Source organism: Oryx dammah, unplaced genomic scaffold, assembly GCF_014754425.2.
Source record: "Oryx dammah isolate SB20612 unplaced genomic scaffold, SCBI_Odam_1.1 HiC_scaffold_6, whole genome shotgun sequence".
Taxonomy (NCBI): Eukaryota; Metazoa; Chordata; class Mammalia; order Artiodactyla; family Bovidae; genus Oryx; species Oryx dammah.
The window spans coordinates 10,700,603-10,722,017 of NW_024070190.1; the positions used below are offsets into that span (position 1 = coordinate 10,700,603).

General features: G+C 42.4%; 1 protein-coding gene across 1 annotated transcript in view; it reads right to left on the minus strand.

The window, feature by feature from the left end:
• Nucleotides 1–21,415, minus strand: part of DISC1 (DISC1 scaffold protein) — a 332,069-nt gene that overhangs the window by 199,977 nt on the left and 110,677 nt on the right. Inside the window, exon 8 of the mRNA XM_040242744.1 lies at nucleotides 13,651–13,839. Coding sequence (XP_040098678.1) covers nucleotides 13,651–13,839 — 189 coding nt within the window. The remainder of the gene's footprint in view (nucleotides 1–13,650; nucleotides 13,840–21,415) is intronic.

Here is a 21,415-nt window from a genome sequence, read left to right on the forward strand (position 1 = left end):
CTTAGGGCAGACATGGAGTTTGGTATTCAGTCCCCCACTGTTCCTCAATCTCTGAAAAAAAAATGCAGGGTTGTATGGAGGGCACACAGACATTCACCAAATTCTAATTTATCTGTCACGCTGATACAATGGGGACCTGACGACCAAAGTCAAATGCTGGGTCAAATATGAAGTTAACAAGAAGCTCAAGACTCCAGTCACCTCGCTCCAGCAAGACCAGGCTTCCTTTCATTAATCACACCCTGGTGTCATAATATATTTGCATTAGATTCTTTTGTGGGAAGGGTAATATAATATTTAGAAATACATACAGTGTAAGTTAGTAACACAGATGAAAAGAGAGCTGATCAAAACAAGCTAAAATAACCAAAATTCTAGCATCACTTTGGCAAATTAAAAGAGAAAAACAAGTCTGGTTATCAGTAAACCTAAAGCAAAGCATGCAATCAGTTCTTAATGAATTATAAAAACTTCAGAGAGTTTCATGTCAAAAGACAAATAAAATTACCTTCTGTAACTATGGAGCATGTGAGCTATGAGTATACCTGGTTTATACATTTTTGATGTCAAGTCAGTAGACCTTTAAGCAGCCCTTGATGGTTTCTGCCACGTCATAAATATTAAATGGCAGTGCATTGGCTTAGAATTGTCTATCCAGATGGCATCACTGACTCAATGGACATGAGTCTGAGTGAACTCCGGGAGTTGGTGATGGACAGGGAGGCCTGGCATGCTGCGATTCATGGGGTCGCAAAGAGTCAGACACGACTGAGCGACTGAACGGAACTGAACTGAACAGGATCCAAAGTTGGCTTAAAACTCAAACATTCAGAAAACTAAGATTATGGCATCAGGTCCCATCACTTCACAGCAAATAGATGGGAAAACAATGGAAACAGTGACACTATTTTCTTGGGCTCCAAATCACTGTAGATGGTGACTGCAGCCATGATATTAAAAGATGCTTGCTCCTTGGAAGAAAAACTATGACAAACTTAGACAGCACATTAAAAAGCAGAGACATTACTGTGCCAACAAAGGTCTATCTAGTCAAAGCTACAACTTTTCCAGTGGTCATGTATGGATATGAGAGTTGGACTATAAAGAAAGCTGAACACCAAGGAATTGATGCTTTTGAACTGTGGTGTTGGAGAAGACTCTTGAGAGTCCCTTGGACTACAAAGAAATAAAACCAGTCAATTCTAAAGGAAATCAGTCCTGAATATTCATTGGAAGGACTGATGCTGAAGATGAAACTCCAATACTTTGGCCACCTGATGCGAAGAGCTGACTCATTGGAAAAGACCCTGATGCTGGGAAAGACTGAAGGCAAGAGGAGAAGGGGATGACAGAGGATGAGATGGTTGGATGGTATCACTGATTTGATGGACATGAGTTTGAGCAAGCTCTGGGAGTTGGTGATGGACAGAGAAGCCTTGAGAGCTGCAGTCCATGGGGTCACAAAGAGTCGGACATGGCTGAGCGACTGAACTGAACAGGATCCAACCCTCGTCAATTCCATAAAAGTCTGAAAGTAAAGTAAATGAGGCAGGATGGCCATCACCCAAAGTCTGGTGGGCACAGGGCAACAAAATTTGGTGCAACAATGCGATGAGGGCAGAAAACACTTATCATGAAACCCTCTCTTCTTTACAAGAGATAAGAGAACCTGAAAAGCCAAATTAGCTACAAATGATGACCTCTCAAAAACAATTCTCTCTCTTGGGTTACAAAACATATGGCAGCTTCAAAGAAGAAGAACAAAGAGAAAATGGCAGGAGGTCATAACTCAAGACAAAGTCAAAGAGGAAAACAAGACATTTCTTATTAGATTAAGCACTAAAAATACTATGACAGTATAAAATACGTCATGCTGCTGCTGCTGCTGCTAAGTCGCTTCAGTCGTGTCCGACTCTGTGCGACCCCATAGACGGCAGCCCACCAGGCTTCCCCGTCCCTGGGATTCTCCAGGCAAGAACACTGCAGTGGGTTCCCATTTCCTTCTCCAAAATATGTCATAGTTAGCACCAAAAACATTTAATTCTGCAAAAATTCACAAAATTGGACTCAGAAAAAAAAAGAATCAGTTTTAATCTCTCAAAGCCTTGAATTATAGAATACTGTACATGTTGCTTATTTAAAGTTCAAAAGCTCACTCAAAAGAAACTCACAACAATGGCTATCAAATTTTGCAAGCTAATTCCTTATTATTTATTGGATGATATATCAGTAAATTCTTACAGGCAAATAGGGGTTTGAAAGAAAAGTGAATGTGTTAGTCGCTCAGTCATGTCTGACTCTTTGGGACCCCCATGGACTGTAGCCCGCCAGGCTCCTCTGTCCTTGGGATTTTCCAGGCAAGAGTACTGGAGTGGGGTGCCATGGATTCAAATCCTAGCCCTGACCCCTCCCATCCATGTGACTTCAGACAAGACTCCCATCCTTCTTGAGTCTTATCATCTTCATCTGTGAAACAGATGGTACTGGGCCAGCTGCACAAGCGTCCAGAGGATCAGACAACCAAATGCACGCGTAGCCTTAGCCCAAAAGAAGAGAAACTAACATTTGTTACTAAAAGAAAGTGACAACATACAGGGAATCATTCCTTCCTTTCAAAGAACATATCAAATCCATTAAAGCTATAGCTAATCTGTGCACACAGCAAGGGATCTAATAAATACATGCTAAATATATACAATAAAGATCACAGGAAGGAGAAATCCCAAAAGAATTCATTTTTAAATCTATAAGGTTCTACATTAAGGATCATATTTAGAGAATTAAATTCCCCTAATTTCAATTAAGTTCTAATAATCACGACAATAATATTCTATTTTCAGATCATAACATAATGCTGAAGTTGTTCAGGTTACTGAAGGTGGTACCACTCCCACTCAGTTCAGTTCAGTCAGTCATGTCCGACTCTTTGCGACCCCACGGACTGCAGCACACCAGGCCTCCCTGTCCATCACCAGCTCCTGGAGTTTACTCAAAACTCATGTCCATTGAGTTGGTGATGCCATCCAACCGTCTCATCCTCTGTTATCCCCTTCTCCGGCCTTCAAACTTTCCCAGCATCAGGTTCTTCAATCTTTTCCCATCAGGTGGCCAAAGTGTTGGAGCCTCAGCTTCAGCATCAGTCCTTCCAATGAATATTCAAGACTGCCTCCTTTAGGATGGACTGGTTCGACCTCCTTGCATCCAAGGGACTCTCGAGAGTCTTCTCCAACATCACATTTCAAAAGCATCAGTTCTTCGGTGCTCAGCTTTCTTTACAGTCCAACTCTCACATCCATACATGACTACTGGAAACTCCCACCCAAGAACATTTAAAAACAGGTGTGGGAGGAAGCAATGCACAAAAGACAATGTGAAGGATGAGAAACATTCTGCAAGTCAGGGTACAGCCTCATGAAATGAATAACCCCTCCCCCAACCCTGGCCAAGGGGCTTTCCACCAGGAACTGTGGCATCCCGCTTACCACCATTTTTAGCTTAATTTTCAGGAGGGTGTGTATGAGTGTGCATGTGTGTGCACACTCTAAGGTCATCAAAAGCCCTGAGTCCAAGTGAAATGTAGACAGAGACTAACATAGGCACTGGTTGACAAGAATGTTCCAGAAAGAAAGCAGAACACTTGTCAAGTACTTAAGATTCACATGGATCCACCTTATAACATAGAACCAACTTCCTGCTCCAAACAAATCAGCATGTCAAAAAACTGCCTGCTGCAATTGGGTATGAAATACTATTAAAATTGTCACTCTATTTCCACCTAGGGGCTCTGTTGAGGGAATATTGTTATAGGAGTATAAAAAACAAATGGAGGGGCTTTCCTGGTGATCCAGTGGTTAAGACTCTGCCTTGCAATGCAAGGGATACTGGTTTGATTCCTGGTCCAGGAAGATCCCACATGCCATGGAGCAACCAAGCCCATTTGCCACAACTACTTAGCCTGCTTCAGCGCTGCAACTACTGATGCCCCAGCACTCTAGAGCACTTGCTCCTCAACAAGCCACCACTGTGAGAAGCTGGGGTACCCCAACTAGAAAACAGACCCCCTTCACTGCAACTAGAGAAAGCCTGCATGCACAGCAACGAAACCCCACCGCAGCCAAAAATAAACAAATAAATCTTTGGGGAAAAAAGCAAATGGAGATACATGTAGAAAAAGGAGTAGCATCAGTGAGGATTTCTAAAACTAACTGCATGGATAAAAATGGGAAAAAGAAATCAGAAGTGGACATTAGGCCAAGACAAATACTGTTTGATTCCACTTACATGAGACACATAGAAGAGTCAAATTCATAGAATCGGAAAGTACATTGGTAGATGTCAGGGGCCAAAGTGCAGGGAATGGGTATGGGGAGTTAGTGTTTAATGGGAGGACAGGGAGTTTCAGTTTAGGAAGGTAAGAAATTCAAGAGATGGACGATGATGAGAAGTTGCACAACAATGTGAATAAATGTAGTGCCGCTGAATGGTACAGTTAAATATGGTTGAAATAGTACATTTCATAGTATGTGACTTTTACCACAATTTAAAAAAATATTTGAGAGTCAATTAAAAAAAAAAAGGAACAAAATTGGAAGGAATCATGGGAATTCAAGAACAGAATGGACTAGAGTAACCAGTGATTTCACCTCTTGCAGGAATTGTCTGATTCATTCTGGAACACAGAGGCTTTCCTAGGGGCTTCCCTGACAGCTCAGCTGGTAAAGAATCTGCCTGCAATGAAGGAGACCCCAGTTCGATTCCTAGGTTGGGGAAATCCCCTGGAGAAGGGATAGGCCACCTACTCCAGTATTCTTGGGCTTCCCTGGTGGTTCAGATGGTAAAGAATCCACCTGCAATGCAGGAGACCTGAGTTCGATCCCTGAGTTGGGAAGATCCCCTGGAGAAGGGAAAGGCTCTCCACTCCAGCATTCTGGCCTGGAGAATTCCATGGCCTGTATAGTCCATGGGGTCGCAAAGAGTCGGACACGACTAAGCAACTTTCACTTTCACTTTCTTTTCAAATGATACTAGAGATTATCATACTAAGTGAAGTTCAGACAGAGAAAGACAAATCCCATGTAATATCACTTATGTGTAAAATCTGAAACAGGACATAAACTTACCTGTAAAACAGAAACAGGATCATGGACTTAGAGAACAGATGTGTGGTGGACAAGGGGGATGGGCTGGGAGAGGGATGGAGGGGGAGGTTAGGGTTAGCAGAGGTAAGGTTCTATGTATCGAATGGGTAAATGACAGGTCCTACTATATAGCTTGGTGACTATATTCAACATTCTACGATAAACCATAATGGACAGATATAAAAAAGAATACCTATATGCACAACTGGATCACTTGCTATACAGCAAAAATTAATGCAACATTGTAAATCAACTATACTTAAATAACGGAATTTAAATGATGGAGGGGGGGATGGAAATGAAACTTAGACACCTGGGTTTGCCGTGACTTACATCAAACACCTGGGAAGCAGAAAGAATTTATTCATCCAGCCTCACACTGTGATGCCACACATGCCAGATGAGACACAGATGATAAAGAAGCAACTGAACTGAGGCCACCCACAAACTAACACAGGCTTCTTGCACTGTTGTGGAGATGCCTCCCAAAGGACTTATCATGATTATTTAATAAAAGAGGAAGGAAATTAATCATGAATTTCAAGCTTAGAATTTCATAGCAAGAGAGTCTGAAGGGAAATAACCATACTCACAGTGATGCAGGAATAAACTGGAAAGAAGAAAACTATGGAGAGAAACTAAACAATGAAAATGTATGTTTAACTGGGATTCTGATAACTTAATAAGATGATTAGAGATGTGAAAGTTCAGCTCACAGAAAAACCTGAGAAAAGAAATTTTTAAGTTTTTCTCCAAAATGTTCATATTATACATATATTCAATCTAAACAAATAAAGATTTCCAGTTAATACTTGCCATATAACAAACTAAGTTCCTTCACCTTGAAATACTGCAACACTCATCTGGTTCCCAGACAAATAGCTCAGGCCGCTCAGTCACATCTGACTCTCTGCTACCTCATGGACTGGCCCACTAGGCTCCTCTGTCCGTGGAATTTTCCAGCCAAGAGCACTGGAGTGGGTTGCCATTTCCTTCTCTAAGGGATCTTTCCTGACCCAGGGATCAAATTCGCAACTGTTGGACCTCCTGCACTGGAAGGTGGATTCTTTACCACTCTGGCCACCTAGAAATCCCCGTGACGCATCTACAGAAAGGGGTCTCTAAGCACCCCTTCCAGAGAAGGCAATGGCAACCCACTCCAGCACTCTTGCCTGGAAAATCCCATGGACGGAGGAGCCTGGTAGGCTGCAGTCCATGGGGTCGCTGTGGGTCAGACACAACTGAGCGACTTCCCTTTCACTTTTCACTTTCATGCCTTGGAGAAGGAAATGGCAACCCACTCCAGTGTTCTTGCCTGGAGAATCCCAGGGACGGGGGAGCCTGGTGGGCTGCTGTCTATGGGGTCACACAGAGTCGGACACGACTGATGTGACTCAGCAGCAGCAGCAACCACCCCTTCAGGTTCCAGGGACTTAGAACCAGTGATGTCAGATCACCGGAAGATCCTATATTTAAACTCAATTAGCCTGAGGGCTTCCTAATTGACTTCCATCTAATTATACGTTAACAGTTTCTTAACTTTTGGAGGAACTTAAAATTTGAAGGAAATTTTGACTCCCTCAAAAATCTTCTGAGTAACTGGATCTTTTTGTGGAGAACAATGTACAGACTCGCAGATCTGAAGCCTGTGCACAGGTTCACAGGCTTCCCATGGACTGCTGCTTTCATCTGCTATTTTTTTTGTCAGAAATGGTTGGTAGCAGCCATGTGTGCTTTTTCATTTGCTACAAATCTACTCATGAAGACTTTCCATTACACTCAAAAAAAATCACCTTTAAGGATTTAACACCACTCCATATTCCTGAAAACTTCATGCTTTAAGCTACTTTTGAGGAGGACAGATGATGTTTTATCAGTCTTTTTTGCTCTGGCTTCTAGGAAGTTCATGATCACATCATATTCTCAACCGAAATAATTAACACTCATCACTTGCATTTCCTTCTGTCTCAACTTTTCCATTATATTTGTTAATTTTTTGTGTGTCCATCTTTGATGTATATTTATATAAATTGCAGTTTTCCATTTCTTCCCCAACATTCCCCCCCAAAAAGACAGACTTTATTCCCCGTTCTAATTTTTCTTGCCAATTTCGCCTAAATATAGATAATAAATGTGGAAAAGGAGTGACTGCCTATATACGCAAAGCCTGTTAAATCACATGATCTCTAAACCAAAAGCTTTTTCTTAAAGTGATTTACAAAAGATGTTTCACCAGTGGACTAAAGAGTTAAAAAAAAACTGGTATCTCACTAAACGGCATCAAACTTCCTTTTATTACCTATTTTAGGAGGTAGTCCAAGAAGTAGGGTAGGAGTATGAGAATGTGGCCTTTCTAGCCTAAAGGAAAAAGTAGATATTAGACCCAAACCATAATTGAAAACTTGAGCCATGTCCACTTTATCACCTTTAAAAACTGCCCCTTATCTGACTTCCTCTTCCTCCATACTCACTGAAAGGCAAACAGATGAGTTTAGTCTGGACACAGCCAGCCATCACTCCCAGAAAAAAAAAAAACACCATTTGACACCCGCACTGAGAATTCTTTTATGCATTTCACAGATCCTACGTGGATTCCTGACAGCTCACTGGGCCACAGGCGCCACCGGATTTTTGAGTTACATCTGCAGTATCTTTTCTACTCGGGCAGCTGGCATAAAGTGGGAAAATTCATTACCATGCTAATGATGTCCTATTTAAAATTCTGGCCCTGATTATTCTGTGATTAAATCTCTCCCCTTGATGTCTGCTTCCTTTATATCGAAGTATGAAATCAACAATATTAATAAAGGACAATACAGATTACCAACTTATACACAAGAGAGGGAAACACGGTTCTGTAAATCCCAGGGTTGTCTTTTTTTCTGAAAAACAGACGTAGCAAACTTAAAAATGTTACTGATTCTTTTTCATACCACCCTCCCTTAAAAAAAGAAAACACTGAAATCCACAGTAATTAAAGGTCTATAGTTAATTTCCACAAGTATTCAAAGGTTGAAAGATAGATTTAATCTATTTACTGCCCCTAAAACTGCTCAGACTTCATATGCGTTCTCCTGAAGTCTTAAGAACCACTGATGGGGTATAAACACCCGGGGTATTCCTCCCCTCTTTAAACAGACTCTGTGTCACTGAGTCAAAAGTCAATAGATTCATAATGATTTCTGTCTCTCTGCCCCCAAGTACTTTGGCCTATTTCAGTCCTTCTCATCACATTGTTCCATCTGCTGCCACCCTAATCTGTACATCCAACTTGGACAACTCAAGCATCTTCCATGAAAAACTAGCAAACTTTATCACTGCCTTAATTAGACTGGGAGATGAATTTTAAACATTTGAAAAAAAAAAAAAAGAAGAAGATCCAAGGTCTGGGTCTGTGAGTCAAAATAAGGGAAGGAAGGACTAATGTTTCTTGTCAGCATCTGGCCCCAGTAAGTGAACAAATATTTATGGCCTATTTACTGTTTTTAATGACATCATGGTGGATACTGCCAACAACAAAAATGAAACCTAAAGACCGTGCTTGCACCTCAGTGGGCTCACAGTTGAACCAGAGACACGAGATGTAATGACATTGTAAGTGATTTAGCAAATCAAGTTCATCTGCGATGCGCCATTACATACACTCTTCCCATCACTGAGAACCCTCTGAAGGACAGAGATTGTTAATTATTCTCTAAGACTGCAGATCTCCCCTTCTTGCGATAGACACAGAGCCCCGACTGGATGTGGACACACACATGGCTGGGTCAGCCTACCTAGAGCCGACATCACAGAGCCTGGGTCCCTGACTGTCGTGACCACTAGCATGCACACACGCGTGGAATCTAGAAAAGTGGTACTGATGACCCTATTCGCAGGGCAGGAATGGAGACGCAGACATAGGGAACGGACATGTGGACACAGTAGAGGCAGGAGAGGGCAGGATGAATTAAGAGAGGAGCACTGACATGTATACACTGCTGTTAAGTCACTTCAGTCGTGTCTGACTCTTTGCAACCCCATGGACTGAAGCCTACCCGGCTCCTCCGTCCATGGCGTTTTCCAGGCAGGAGTACGGCAGTGGGTTGCCATTGCCTTCTCCATATATACACTACCATGTGTAAAATCGGCAGCTCGTGGGAAGTCGCAGTGCGGCACAGGGAGCTCAGCTGAGGGCTCCGTGACACCTCGAGGGGCAGGGTGGGGGTGGGTGGGACAGGGTGAGGCTCACGAGGGAGGAGATTCATGTATACTTATGGCTGATTCACGCTGTAGGGCAGAAAAAACACAACAGTGCAAAGCAATTTCTACAAACAATAAATGCTGGAGAGGATGTGGAGAAAAGGGAACCCTCCTCCACTGTTGGTGGGAATGTAAACTGATACAGCCATTATGGAGAACAGTATGGGGATTCTCTAAAAAAACTAGGAATAGAGCTACCATATGACCCAGCAACCCCACTACTGGGCATATACCCTGAGGAAACCACAATTCCATAGGACCCATATACCCCCAATGTTCACTGCAGCACTGTTTACGACAGCCAGAAAACGAAGCGACCCAGACGTCCCTCGACAGATGAATGGGTAAAGATGTGGCACATATACACAGTGGAATATCACTCAGCCGTAAAAGAGCGAGCTTCAGGCAGCTCGACGTGTGGAATCTAGGAAACTAGCACTGCTGAGCCAATTTGCAAGGAAGGAACAGAGACGCAGACGCAGTGAATGGTCTTGTGGACAGAGTGGGGAAGGGAGACCGTGGGAAGAATGGAGAAAGTAGCACCGATATATGTACACACTGTCACGTGTGAAATAGACAGCTGGTGAAAGTGGCTGCATAACACAGGGGGCCCAGCCCGGCACTCTGTGATGACCTGCAGGGGTGGAGGGACAGAGTGGAGGGAAGCTCAAAGGCGTGGGGGGGGGGGAGATACATGTATAATTATGGTTGATTGTTATATGGCAGAAACCAACACACTTGTAAAAAAAATTTTTTTTAATAAGAAAGAAATAAAATAGGGAATAGCATATAGAAAAAATTTAAATAAATAAAAATCCATTTTTAAGAACACTACACATTGCTCATTTTTTAATAGTCTTATTTTAAGATGTTTTATCTAAGATTAAAAAGAGTCAGCTCATGGTAATACCCGCCGCAGCACATTAGTTAGTCGGTTCAGTCGCTCAGTCGCGTCCAGCTCTTTGCGACCTCACGGACTACGGTACATCAGGCTGCCCTGTCCGTCACCAGCTCCCGGAGTCTGCTCAAACTCACGTCCATTCAGTCGGTGATGCAATCCAACCATCTCAGCAATATGCAGAAGCACATTACTTCTTTGTATTTGCTCTACATTGAAACTTGACCACAGAGTTCACTCCAGATTTTTAACTCTCAAACCCAACAAAGAATATGGACATTGGTCTAGTTTAATATCATATCAATGGATAAAAGCTTCACTTTACTAAGAATTTATTTCTTTGTCTCTTACACTCTCACCAATCCAAGATTATTAATTTGGTTCGCCTAACGCCAAGTCAGCTCAGATTGCTTAAAACTTAGCTTTAGCCTGTAAAGCACGAGGAAGGGCTACCCAGGTGGCTCAGTGGTAAAGAATCCACCCGCCAAAGCAGGGGCTGCGGAAGATGCAGGCTCTGTCCCTGGGTCGGGAAGACACCCTGGAGGAGGAAATGCAACCCGCTGCAGTATTCTTGCCTGGAAAATCCCAGAGGAGGAGGAGCCTGGTGGCTACAGTCCACAGGGTCTCAAAGAGCCGAATACAACTGAGTGTGCGCGCGCACACACACACACAACGCACAGGGGAAGGGTAGCTGATCCAGCAAAATCCAAGTGTAAAACATAAAGAATGCCTTCACAGTAATGAGCCATCTGCAATTTAGAATCATCCACGGTAACAATCTCTCATTCCATTTGTTTATGTTTTATTCATCATTTTGAAAATACTTAAGTCAAGTGACAATGATGAAATTCAAAAAGTGCCGCACAGCTTTTTTTTTCCTTAAAAAAAGAGATATTAATGGCTTTCAAGAGCTTAACTGTTCAAATGAAAATATGGCTGCATCCTATTATGTACAGGATAGATAAAAAGATCCTACTGTATAGCACAGAGAACTATATTCAATATCCTGTGACAACCATAATGGAAAGGAATATGAAAAAATGTACATATATATATATGAGTCACTTTGCTGTATAACAGAAATTAACACAACACTGTAAGTCAACTATACCTCAATAAAGTTTTTTAAAAAGAAAATATTGCTGAACTAAATTTGTCCAAATTTGTTTTCATCTTTTCTCTGAGACATAAATTTCCTGTTTTGCGCCAAAAGTCTTATGATGGTAACATAAGACATCTCATAGTTTTCCTTGTTTATATTTTTAAAAATGTAAAACAAATTTATAAAAATTTATAGCAAAATTTAACTACAAAATTAGACCTACAATAACATAATAAACTGCAGCATTACATCTTGGAGGAACATGTTGTCATTTCTCGGGACTATAGTTATATACTAAGGCTCAAATGCACAGTGTCTAGTTTACATATTTGGCAAAACACAAAGCTCTGACCTGCAAAAGTGAAAAAAAGATAAGGCCAACTTAGAGGTGTCCACGGCTGAGAAGACACAATAATGGCTGACAGTGTGACCACAAAGGAGTCTCTCTCTGCAAAATTTAGTAAGCCTCTAAAACAAAACGCATTAGCAGTGAAACGACACACCTATTTCTTCCAGCTGATTTCATACTTGTTTGGTGTTAAATACTAATCTTCATTTACTTTAATCTGTGGAGTATTTTCAAATAAGTGTGTTAAAAGTGTTAGTCACTCAGTCACATCTGATTCTGCAACCCCATGGACTATAGCCAATGAGGCCCCTCTGTCCAGGGAATTCTCCAGGCAAAAATGTTGGAGTAGGTAGCCATTCCCTCCTCCACAGGGATCATCCCAACCCAGGGATCAAACTCAGGTCTCCTGCATCGCAGGTGGAATCTTTACTGTGTGAGCCCCCAGGGTGAACCTATTTCAAATCTGGCTACCTAATACCTTCATTCTTGTTTCTTTTTATTTTTTCATTTTTTTTTAAAATGTTTATTTTTACTTTATTTTGCTTTACAATACTGTATTGGTTTTGCCATACATTGACATGAATCAGCCACGGGTATACATGAGTTCCCAATCCTGAACCCCCCTCCCACCTCCCTCCGCATATCATCTCTCTGGGCTATCCCAGTGCACCAGTCCCAAGCATCCTGTATCCTACATTGAACCTGGACTGGTGATTCGTTTCTTACATGATAGTATACATGTTTCAATGCCATTCTCTCAAATCATCTCACCCTCTCCCTCTCCCTCAGAGTCCAAAATTCCGCTCTACACATCTGTGTTTCTTTTGCTGTCTCACATAAAGGGTTATCATTACCATCTTTCTAAATTCCATATATATGTGTTAGCATACTGTACTGGTGTTTTTCTTTCTGGCTTACTTCACTCTGCGTAATAGGCTCCAGTTTCATCCACCTCATTAGAAATTTTTAAACAAGTATACTTTATAAATATAGTTCTTTATTAGTATGAATGTCATTCATTTATCTAGTAAACATTTATTTAGGAAATATGATTTACTATGTATGAACTTTGCCTTCCAACAACCTCTAGTTCCCAAGGGAAGGGAAAAGGTGTATGCACACACAGACAATCTCAGGGTCTTAATAAATTAAGGCAATTAATCTGTATCACTTAACCAGCTTATAAGATGGATAATCTATCATCTCATTTTACTGGTGAAGAAACGGGTTTCAGCATCTATTGTATTGTAAATTTTCTCCCTATGATTTCATTCTGTATGTTTGAAACTGAATCATCAGAAATTCTTTACTACTTTTTAAGAAACAGGTTTGACTTTATTAATTTGGGCCAAACCACAATCTTCTGAAATTATCACTCAGAGTGAAACTTCAAGGTGACCTCATTTACTGTTAACAACTAGACAAGAAAAGACCACAAGAATAGTTTAACTCCTCCAACAAGTGGATACTTTGGCCAAGGCAGCATCTTCTGCATATGCCTCTTCTTTGTGGGCAGCTCTCAGAAAAGCCCACAGAGAAGAGGCACTCCATGGCCTTTCCTTGGTTTTCCCAGAGCCAGCCTGCTTTCGCGTACGACTGTGCAAGCCAGAAGGCCGAGCCAAGGAACAAAAGGGAGATAATTGTCAACCAGAAAATTCTCAAGACCTGTGCCAAGGGGGAGATTGCCTCAAGCAATCACAAGGCCATTAGCAAACACAGAGTAGAGGAGGAGGAAAGACAGGAAACGAAAAGGCATCAGATCGATAGCAAAACAAACGCTGAAGAAATTGTGCCCTATTTTCTAGGGCTCCTACCAAAAATATCCTGTGTGGCTCCAGGACAGCCTTCACAGTGAAGGGTGCATGTGAAGCAGTACAATAATGGCACACATATTTCATCAGGCAACCATGTGACCACTTACCATAGGCAGCTCTCCCCTGGTCCAGTTCTTGCCTGAGTCTGCTGTAATCTTCTTTCACACTGCCCAGCTTTTGGACGTTCCTGGAACTCAGTACCAACAGCTTGTGGAGAAGTCCCTCCAGCCCTTCCCTCTCCAGCGTTAATGATCTGATCTCCTCTGTGAGCTCCTTGGCTGTACAGAAATGGTTTCCTGCAGCGCATTGTGGGAGCAAAGGAGGGGAAACACGCATTAGAGCATCCCTACACACAGAAGACGCAGCCATAGCTAACATGTACTAACAGCGAGAGTCCCGTGGACTGCAAGGAGATCAAACCTGTCAGTCCTAAAGGAAATCAACCCTGAATACTCATTGGAGGGACTGATGCTGAAGCTGAAGCTCCAATACTTTGGCCACCTGATGTGAAGAACTGACTCACTGGAAAAGACCCTGATGCTGGGAAAGATTGAGGGCAAGAGGGGAGGGGGCGACAGAGGATAAGATGGTTAGATAGCATCACCAATTCAATGGACACGCGTTTGAGCAAATTCCAGGACACAGTGAAAGACAGGGAAGCCTGGCATGCTGCAGTCCGTGGGGTCGCTAAGAGTCGGGCATGACTGAGCAACTCAACAATAACAACAACCGTGTGAGGCAAGGAAACTGGAATTTGCAGCTGTGTGAAGAAAATGGCAACCCACTCCAGTGTTCTTGCCTGGAGAATCCCAGGGACTGGGGATTCTGGTGGGCTGCTGCTGCATGAACCGCCTCTGTGGAGGAATTGGGAAGCACACTGACAGTCCTTCTTAAACCAGAGAAACGTCTAGTCACTTTCCCACCTTGTCTCATGGTATTTTGTTTCAGAGGTTCCATTGATTAATTCATGTCCTTCTGAAACACAATGACACAAAAATGTCCCAGAGAAACCCAGGGAAGCTACATGGTTTCACTCCATTCAAACATCCAAATGTCAAAGAGGTAAAATATTACAGAAGGGTGGAAAGGGATTGGGCCTTGGAGTCAAACTAGACTGAAATTCAAACCATATTCCCCTGGTAACTCGAACTGTATGACCTGGAGCAAAATAATTAGCATATGGAATTTCAGGGCAAACTTCTTACAGAATATGATTGTGCTAATATCAATAACCTCAGATATGCAGATGACACCACCCTTATGGCAGAAAGTGAAGAGGAACTAAAAAGCCCCTTGATGAAAGTGAAAGTGGAGAGTGAAAAAGTTGGCTTAAAGCTCAACATTCAGAAAATGAAGATCATGGCATCCGGTCCCACCACTTCATGGGAAATAGATGGGGAAACAGTGGAAACAGTGTCAGACTTTATTTTGGGGGGGCTCCAAAATCACTGCAGATGGTGACTGCAGCCATGAAATTAAAAGATGCTTACTCCTTGGAAGAAAACTTATGACCAACCTAGATAGCATATTCAAAAGCAGGGACATTACTTTGCTGACTAAGGTCTGTCTAGTCAAGGCTATGGTTTTTCCAGTGGTCATGTATGGATGTGAGAGTTGGACTGTGAAGAAGGCTAAGCGCTGAAGAATTGATGCTTTTGAACTGTGGTGTTGGAGAAGACTCTTGAGAGTCCCTTGGACTACAAGGAGATCCAACCAGTCCATTCTGAAGGAGATCAACCCTGGGATTTCTTCGTAAGGAATGATGCTAAAGCTGAAACTCCAGTACTTTGGTCACCTCATGCGAAGAGTTGACTCATTGGAAAAGACTTTGATGCTGGGAGGGATTCGGGGCAGGAGGAGAAGGGGACAACAGAGGATGAGATGGCTGGATGGCATCACTGACTCGATGGACATGAGTCTGAGTGAACTCCAGGAGTTGGTGATGGACAGCAAGGCCTTGCATGCTGTGATTCATGGGGTCACAAAGAATCGGACACGACTGAGCAACTGAACTGAACTGAATACCTGCATTAGACATGACTGCAAGAATAAACCTGAAATTCTATAAAATTCTAAGCAAAATATATGGCACATTGAATTTATCAGGGGTGGAAGAATCCAGGTCAATACATGGAAATTAACTGTATTTCTAAATACCAGCAGCAAACAATTTAAAATACTATATATATTTTAAAACTCAAAATACTTAGGGATAAATTTAAAGAAACACGAGAAAACTTCTACCCAGAAAACCATTTTGAAGCTTCTGAGAGATCTAAGGAAGACTTAAATAATTAGAAAGGCATCATATAAATATATATAAAAACTGAATTTTGTTATGATTTTCATTTTCCTCAAATCGATCTATTGATTCAATATAATTTCAATGAAAACCTTACATGAGTCTTTTGTAGAAATTGAAGAACTTATTCTAAAATGTACAAGAAAATGCTAAACCAAAACAATCATTAAAAAGTAGAACAGAGTTAGAGCACATCTGCTACTTGACTTCTTCTTAACACTGAAGTTACAGTAAATGCAGACAGTAAGGCACTGGCATAGAGACAGACAAACAGCGCTATGGAACAGAACAGACAGTCTAGAAGTGCACCCACACTCACAGAGTTAAGTGATTTTCAACCGAAGTGTCAAAGCAAGTCAGTGAGGAAAAAGGAATGTTTTCAGTGAAAGACTGGAACAAGTAGCTACCTACCCGGGAAAAACAGTAACCCTAATACATACCTCAAACCATACACAGAACTTAATTAGAGATGGACCACAAACCTAAATGAAGAAGTGAAACCTGTAAAGCTTCTAGAAGATATAGAAGAATATTTATCTAACTTTGGAGTCAGCGAAAGTTTTATAAAGGACACAGAAAATATTAATTATAAAAGAAAAAATGGATAAATGGACTTCATCAAAATTAAAAACCTCTACTTCTCAAAAAATACCATTAAGAAGATGCATAGGCAAGCCACAGACAGGGAGAAAATATTTACAATACATATATCTGAGGAAGGACTTGAGTCCTGCAACTCAATAATTAAATCACAAATAACCTGACTGGAAAGTGGACAAATGATGCCACAGACACATTACAAAGATATACACACGGCCAAGAGGCATATGAAAAAGCGTTGCCAGAAAAATGCACATTAAAGCTGTGGAGATTCCACTGCAAAACCAATCAGGTGGCTCAGATTAACTGGACTGAAACCGGTTAACAAGGACAACGTGCTGCTGGGACTATCCCACATGGTGGAGATTGAAATGTACAACCACCTTGAGAAAGGTTCTGCCAGCTTCTTAGAACCTTAACATACACCTGTCCTGTGATCCAACAATTCCGCTGCTGGGTATTTACCCAAGAGAAATGAAACACAAAAGCAAAAATTCTGGACTCGGATCTTCCCAGTCGCTTTACTCACAGCCCCAAACTGAAGACAACCAAAACATCCATCAACTGGAGAACGCAGAAAAAGAGATACATCTACACATGGGAAGGCCACTCTCCAAGAAACAGGCACGAACTCTTCATACATGCAGTGACACGGAAGTAGATCAAAAAAGACACGAAAGAGGGTACCCTACAGGGTTCGATGTGCTCAGTCACTCAGTTGTGTCTGACTCTTTGCAACCCAATTGACAGCAGCCAGGCTCCTCTGTGCTCCACTATCTCATGGAGTTTGCTCAAATTAACATTCACTGAGTTTTGATACTATCTAACCATCTCATTCTCTGCCATCCCCTCTCCTCCTGCCCTCAATCTTTCCCAGAATCAGGGTCTTTTCCAATGAATCAGCTCTTAGCGTAAAGTAACCAAAATATTGAAGCTTCAGCTTTAGCCCTTCCGGTGAATACTCAGGGTTGATTTCCTTTAGGATTGACTAGTTTGATTGCCTTGCAGTCCAAGGGCTTCTCAAGACTCTTCTCCAGCACCACAGTTCAAAAGCACCAATTATTTGGCGCTCGGCCTTCTTTATGGTCCACCTCTCACAGCAAGGACCATTTGAGTCCTAACTGTTGACATAGACTTGTAAGATCAGGAAAGCACCAGCATTTAAAACTTGAAGAATGGTGTAAGCAGCTTGGCAGAAAATCCTATAGAAAATAGTTCACTCTTGGAGGAAAAAAGTTACATCACCAGTAGCCTCACTGATGCAGAGGATGATAACGTGTGGAGAAACAGGAGTCTTGACTTGAGTCAAACTGTGTATCAGGACACTCAGTCTGAATATGAAACATTTTAGAAAAACCTTAACCAATTTATGCCCTTATATTTTTCTTTTAAAAGAGTGATATGTGACTTTCCAAAAGCTTAAGTACATCTGAAAGAGCTATTTCAATAAGTATAAAATAAAAAGTCTAAGCCACAGAAAGCATTGCATCATTGTTTAATTGACAGCAATTTTTCTTTCTTAGTACTATATAAAATAATGGCTCATTTTATGTTCACTAAAATACATGTTGATATCTCTGCTTTACAGTGGAGAAAAGTGAAATCTAGAGAATTAAATATCTTGCTGAAGGTTCCATTGCAGTAAAATGCAGAGCAAGTTTCCAACTCAAATACAACTCCAGAAGTCTCCAGAATAATAGACTGTGCTATTTATTTCTTCATTTTGATTATTTAATAGGCAGATTTCAATATTATATAAATATGGAAAAGGTTACAAAAATTTTTTTCCACATTAGGGCATTCTGCTGCTGTTGCTAAGTTGCTTCAGTCACGTCCGACTCTGTGCGACCCCACAGACAGCAGCCCACCAGGCTTCCCCGTCCCTGGGATTCTCAAGGCAAGAACACTGGAGTGGGTTGCCATTTCCTTCTCCAGTGCGTGAAAGTGAAAAGTGAAAGTGAAGTTGCTCAGTCCTATCGGGCTCTTAGCAACCCCATGGACTGCAGCCCACCAGGCTCCTCAGTCCATGGGAGTTTCCAGGCAAGAGTGCTGCAGTGGGTTGCCATTGCCTTCTCCAGGGCATTCTGAATACCCAAAAAATATCATTTCTGTTACTGAAATCCAGTTTCCAATTCCATGACTAGATAAATATCTTTTGAGACTATTTATTGTCTATCACTGTGTGGGCATATACAGAAAGGAACAGGCACAGTCCCTGCTCTCCAGGAAATTATCTTGAATAAAGGGGATAAATTGGGGACTTCTCTGGTGGTCCAGTGGTTGAAGCTTCACCTTCCAGTGCAGGCGGTGTGGGTTCAATCCCTGGTGGGAAGTTAAGATCCCACATGCCTCATGGCTGAAAAACCAAAACATTAAAAACCAAAACAAAACAAAACAAAAAAAAAGAAGAAGCAATATTGTAACAAATCCAATAAAGACTTTAAAAATGGTCCATATCAAAAAAAAAAAAAAGGAGGTGGAGGGGGGGATAAGACGTATGGTTAAAATATATATATATATATGCAAATATTCACTAGAAGGGTTCTTGGAAAGGAGATAATTCCAGAAAGGGAGATGGAGGCAGGTTCTCCAGGAAAGAATGTAAGGTTTCCAAAGAAGAAATGGGAACCTGGTTAAGCAAACAGCCTCATCTTTGGCAGGAGGTGTGACTGAGGTGGAGCCTAGAGCAGCCAAGAAGTCGGTGGAAGCCCCAAAAGTCAAGCCAGTGGGTTCAGACCACTTCAGTTTAGTTCAGTTCAGTCACTCAGTTGTGTCTGACTCTTTGTGACCCCATGAATCGCAGCACACCAGGCCTCTCTGTCCATCACCAACTCCCAGAGTTCATTCAGACACACATCCATCGAGTCAGTGATGCCATCCAGCCATCTCATCCTCAGTCGTCCCCTTCTCCTCCTGCCCCCAATCCCTCCCAGCATCAGAGTCTTTTCCAATGAGTCAACTCTTCGCATGAGGTGGCCAAAGTATTGGAGTTTCAGCTTTAGCATCATTCCTTCCAAAGAAATCCCAGGGCTGATCTCCTTTAGAATGGACTGGTTGGATCTCCTTGCAGTCCAAGGGACCCTCAAGAGTCTTCTCCAACACCACAGTTCAAAAGCATCAATTCTTTGGCACTCAGCCTTCTTCACAGTCCAACTCTCACATCCATACATGACCACAGGAAAAACCATAGCCTTAACTAGATGGATCTTAGTCATCAAAGTAATGTCTCTGCTTTTGAATATACTAGGAAAACCAAAGTCCTGATAAGGAGAGCAGGCTGGACTCCACAAGCTTTGAGTTGTAAATGGAAACACAATTAAAACTTTTCTGGATCCATGACTTCTATCTGAAAAATGACCAGTGAGGGCCGCCGCTGGTGAAACCCCCCACGAAGGGCCCCAAAGAAGTCAAAGGACCTGCCCCAGAGGTGTGGTTGCCAACAAACAACACAATCCCAGCACATGTGGTACCTTCAGGTTCCCTTCTCAGCCTGGGCTGAGGGAGCTCCCACCAATACCCCAGACCTAACCCTCACCCTCACTCTCATCCTGTGGGGCCATATTCTCAAGGCTACAGAGTTAATAAAATGTGGGGTAAGCACCAACTAGGCCCCAGAGACTTCAGGCAAAAGGTGCCAAGCGTGCAACTTCTTCCCGAGAATAGTTCAGAGACAAGACCTCTCAAAACAAACAGGAAGAGACTACAGAGACGGAGTGAGTGCCAGTACGGAAGGGGTCATGGAAATACATCATCAGGCCCTCATGCAACTCATCACCAGCTCTAGAGACCAAGGCCTCAATAAAACGTGAGAGCAATCACTAATTAGGAACCTTCCTTGATGTGAAGGGGTATGGCTTGGGAAAATGCAGAGTGATATGAAAGTTTTATATACACAGAAAGAGTGTGAATTCCCAAAGAGACAGTCAATATCAAAACCCATGCCATGAGAAAGAGTGACAGTGCCCTCGGTTAATATTTCACAGGCACTTTGGCTTCAGATCCAAGCCCAGGAGGTGAATCTGGCTTGAGGCAGCCCTCCCTGATTGCTGAAACTGGCCAGAGTGTTTAGATGAAAATTGAAAAAAAGAAATGCTGATCCTTGAAAGAAGTTCCATCAGCGACCCAGTGACCCCAGTCTCCATCACCCTGATGGGCCTTCCCTAAAGCCAAGGGGAATCTGTGTGCTGTGTGCTCAGTCACTTAAGCTGTGTTTGACTTTGCAACCCCATGGACTGTAGCCCACCAGGCTCCTCTGTCCATAGGATTCTCCAGGCAAGGATACTGGAAGGGGTTGCCATGCTCTCCTCCAAGGGACTTTCCCAACCCAGGGATCAAACCTGGATCGCCTGCGTCTCCTGCACTGCAGGTGGATTCTTTTACCACTGAGCCATGGGGAAAGCCTGGACTCTTAAGGGTGCATATACGCTTTGGCATCAAGTTGCACACATGCCCTGCTCTGCAGCAAGGGAACCGCACATAGGCCTTCAAGTAGGTTTTTTTTAAAGCACCTGTCAAAATATTTTATTCTACAAATAACACAACTAAAAACTTCTAGGGGTATGCCAAAGCTGAAACTGATGTCATCCATTCTGGTCTCTCTAACTACATCCTGAGTGTCCCTGAATTCAAATATTTACTCTTCTCTGCTTCATGATATCTGTAAGTCACTTTCTGAGGTCTACTTGAGTTTCATAGATTACAGAGCTCATAGATAAATTTCTCCTTTTGCTAAGTCACTTCAGTTGTGTCCGACTCTGTGTGACCCCATAGACAGCAACCCACCAGGCTCCGCCTTCCCTGGGATTCTCCAGGCAAGAACACTGGAGTGGGTTGCCATTTCCTTCTCCAGTGCATGAAAGTGAAAAGTGAAAGGGAAGTTGCTCAGTCGTGTCTGACTCTTAGCGACCCCATGGACTGCAGCCTACCAGGCTCCTCCATCCATGGGATTTTCCAGGCAAGAGTACTGGAGT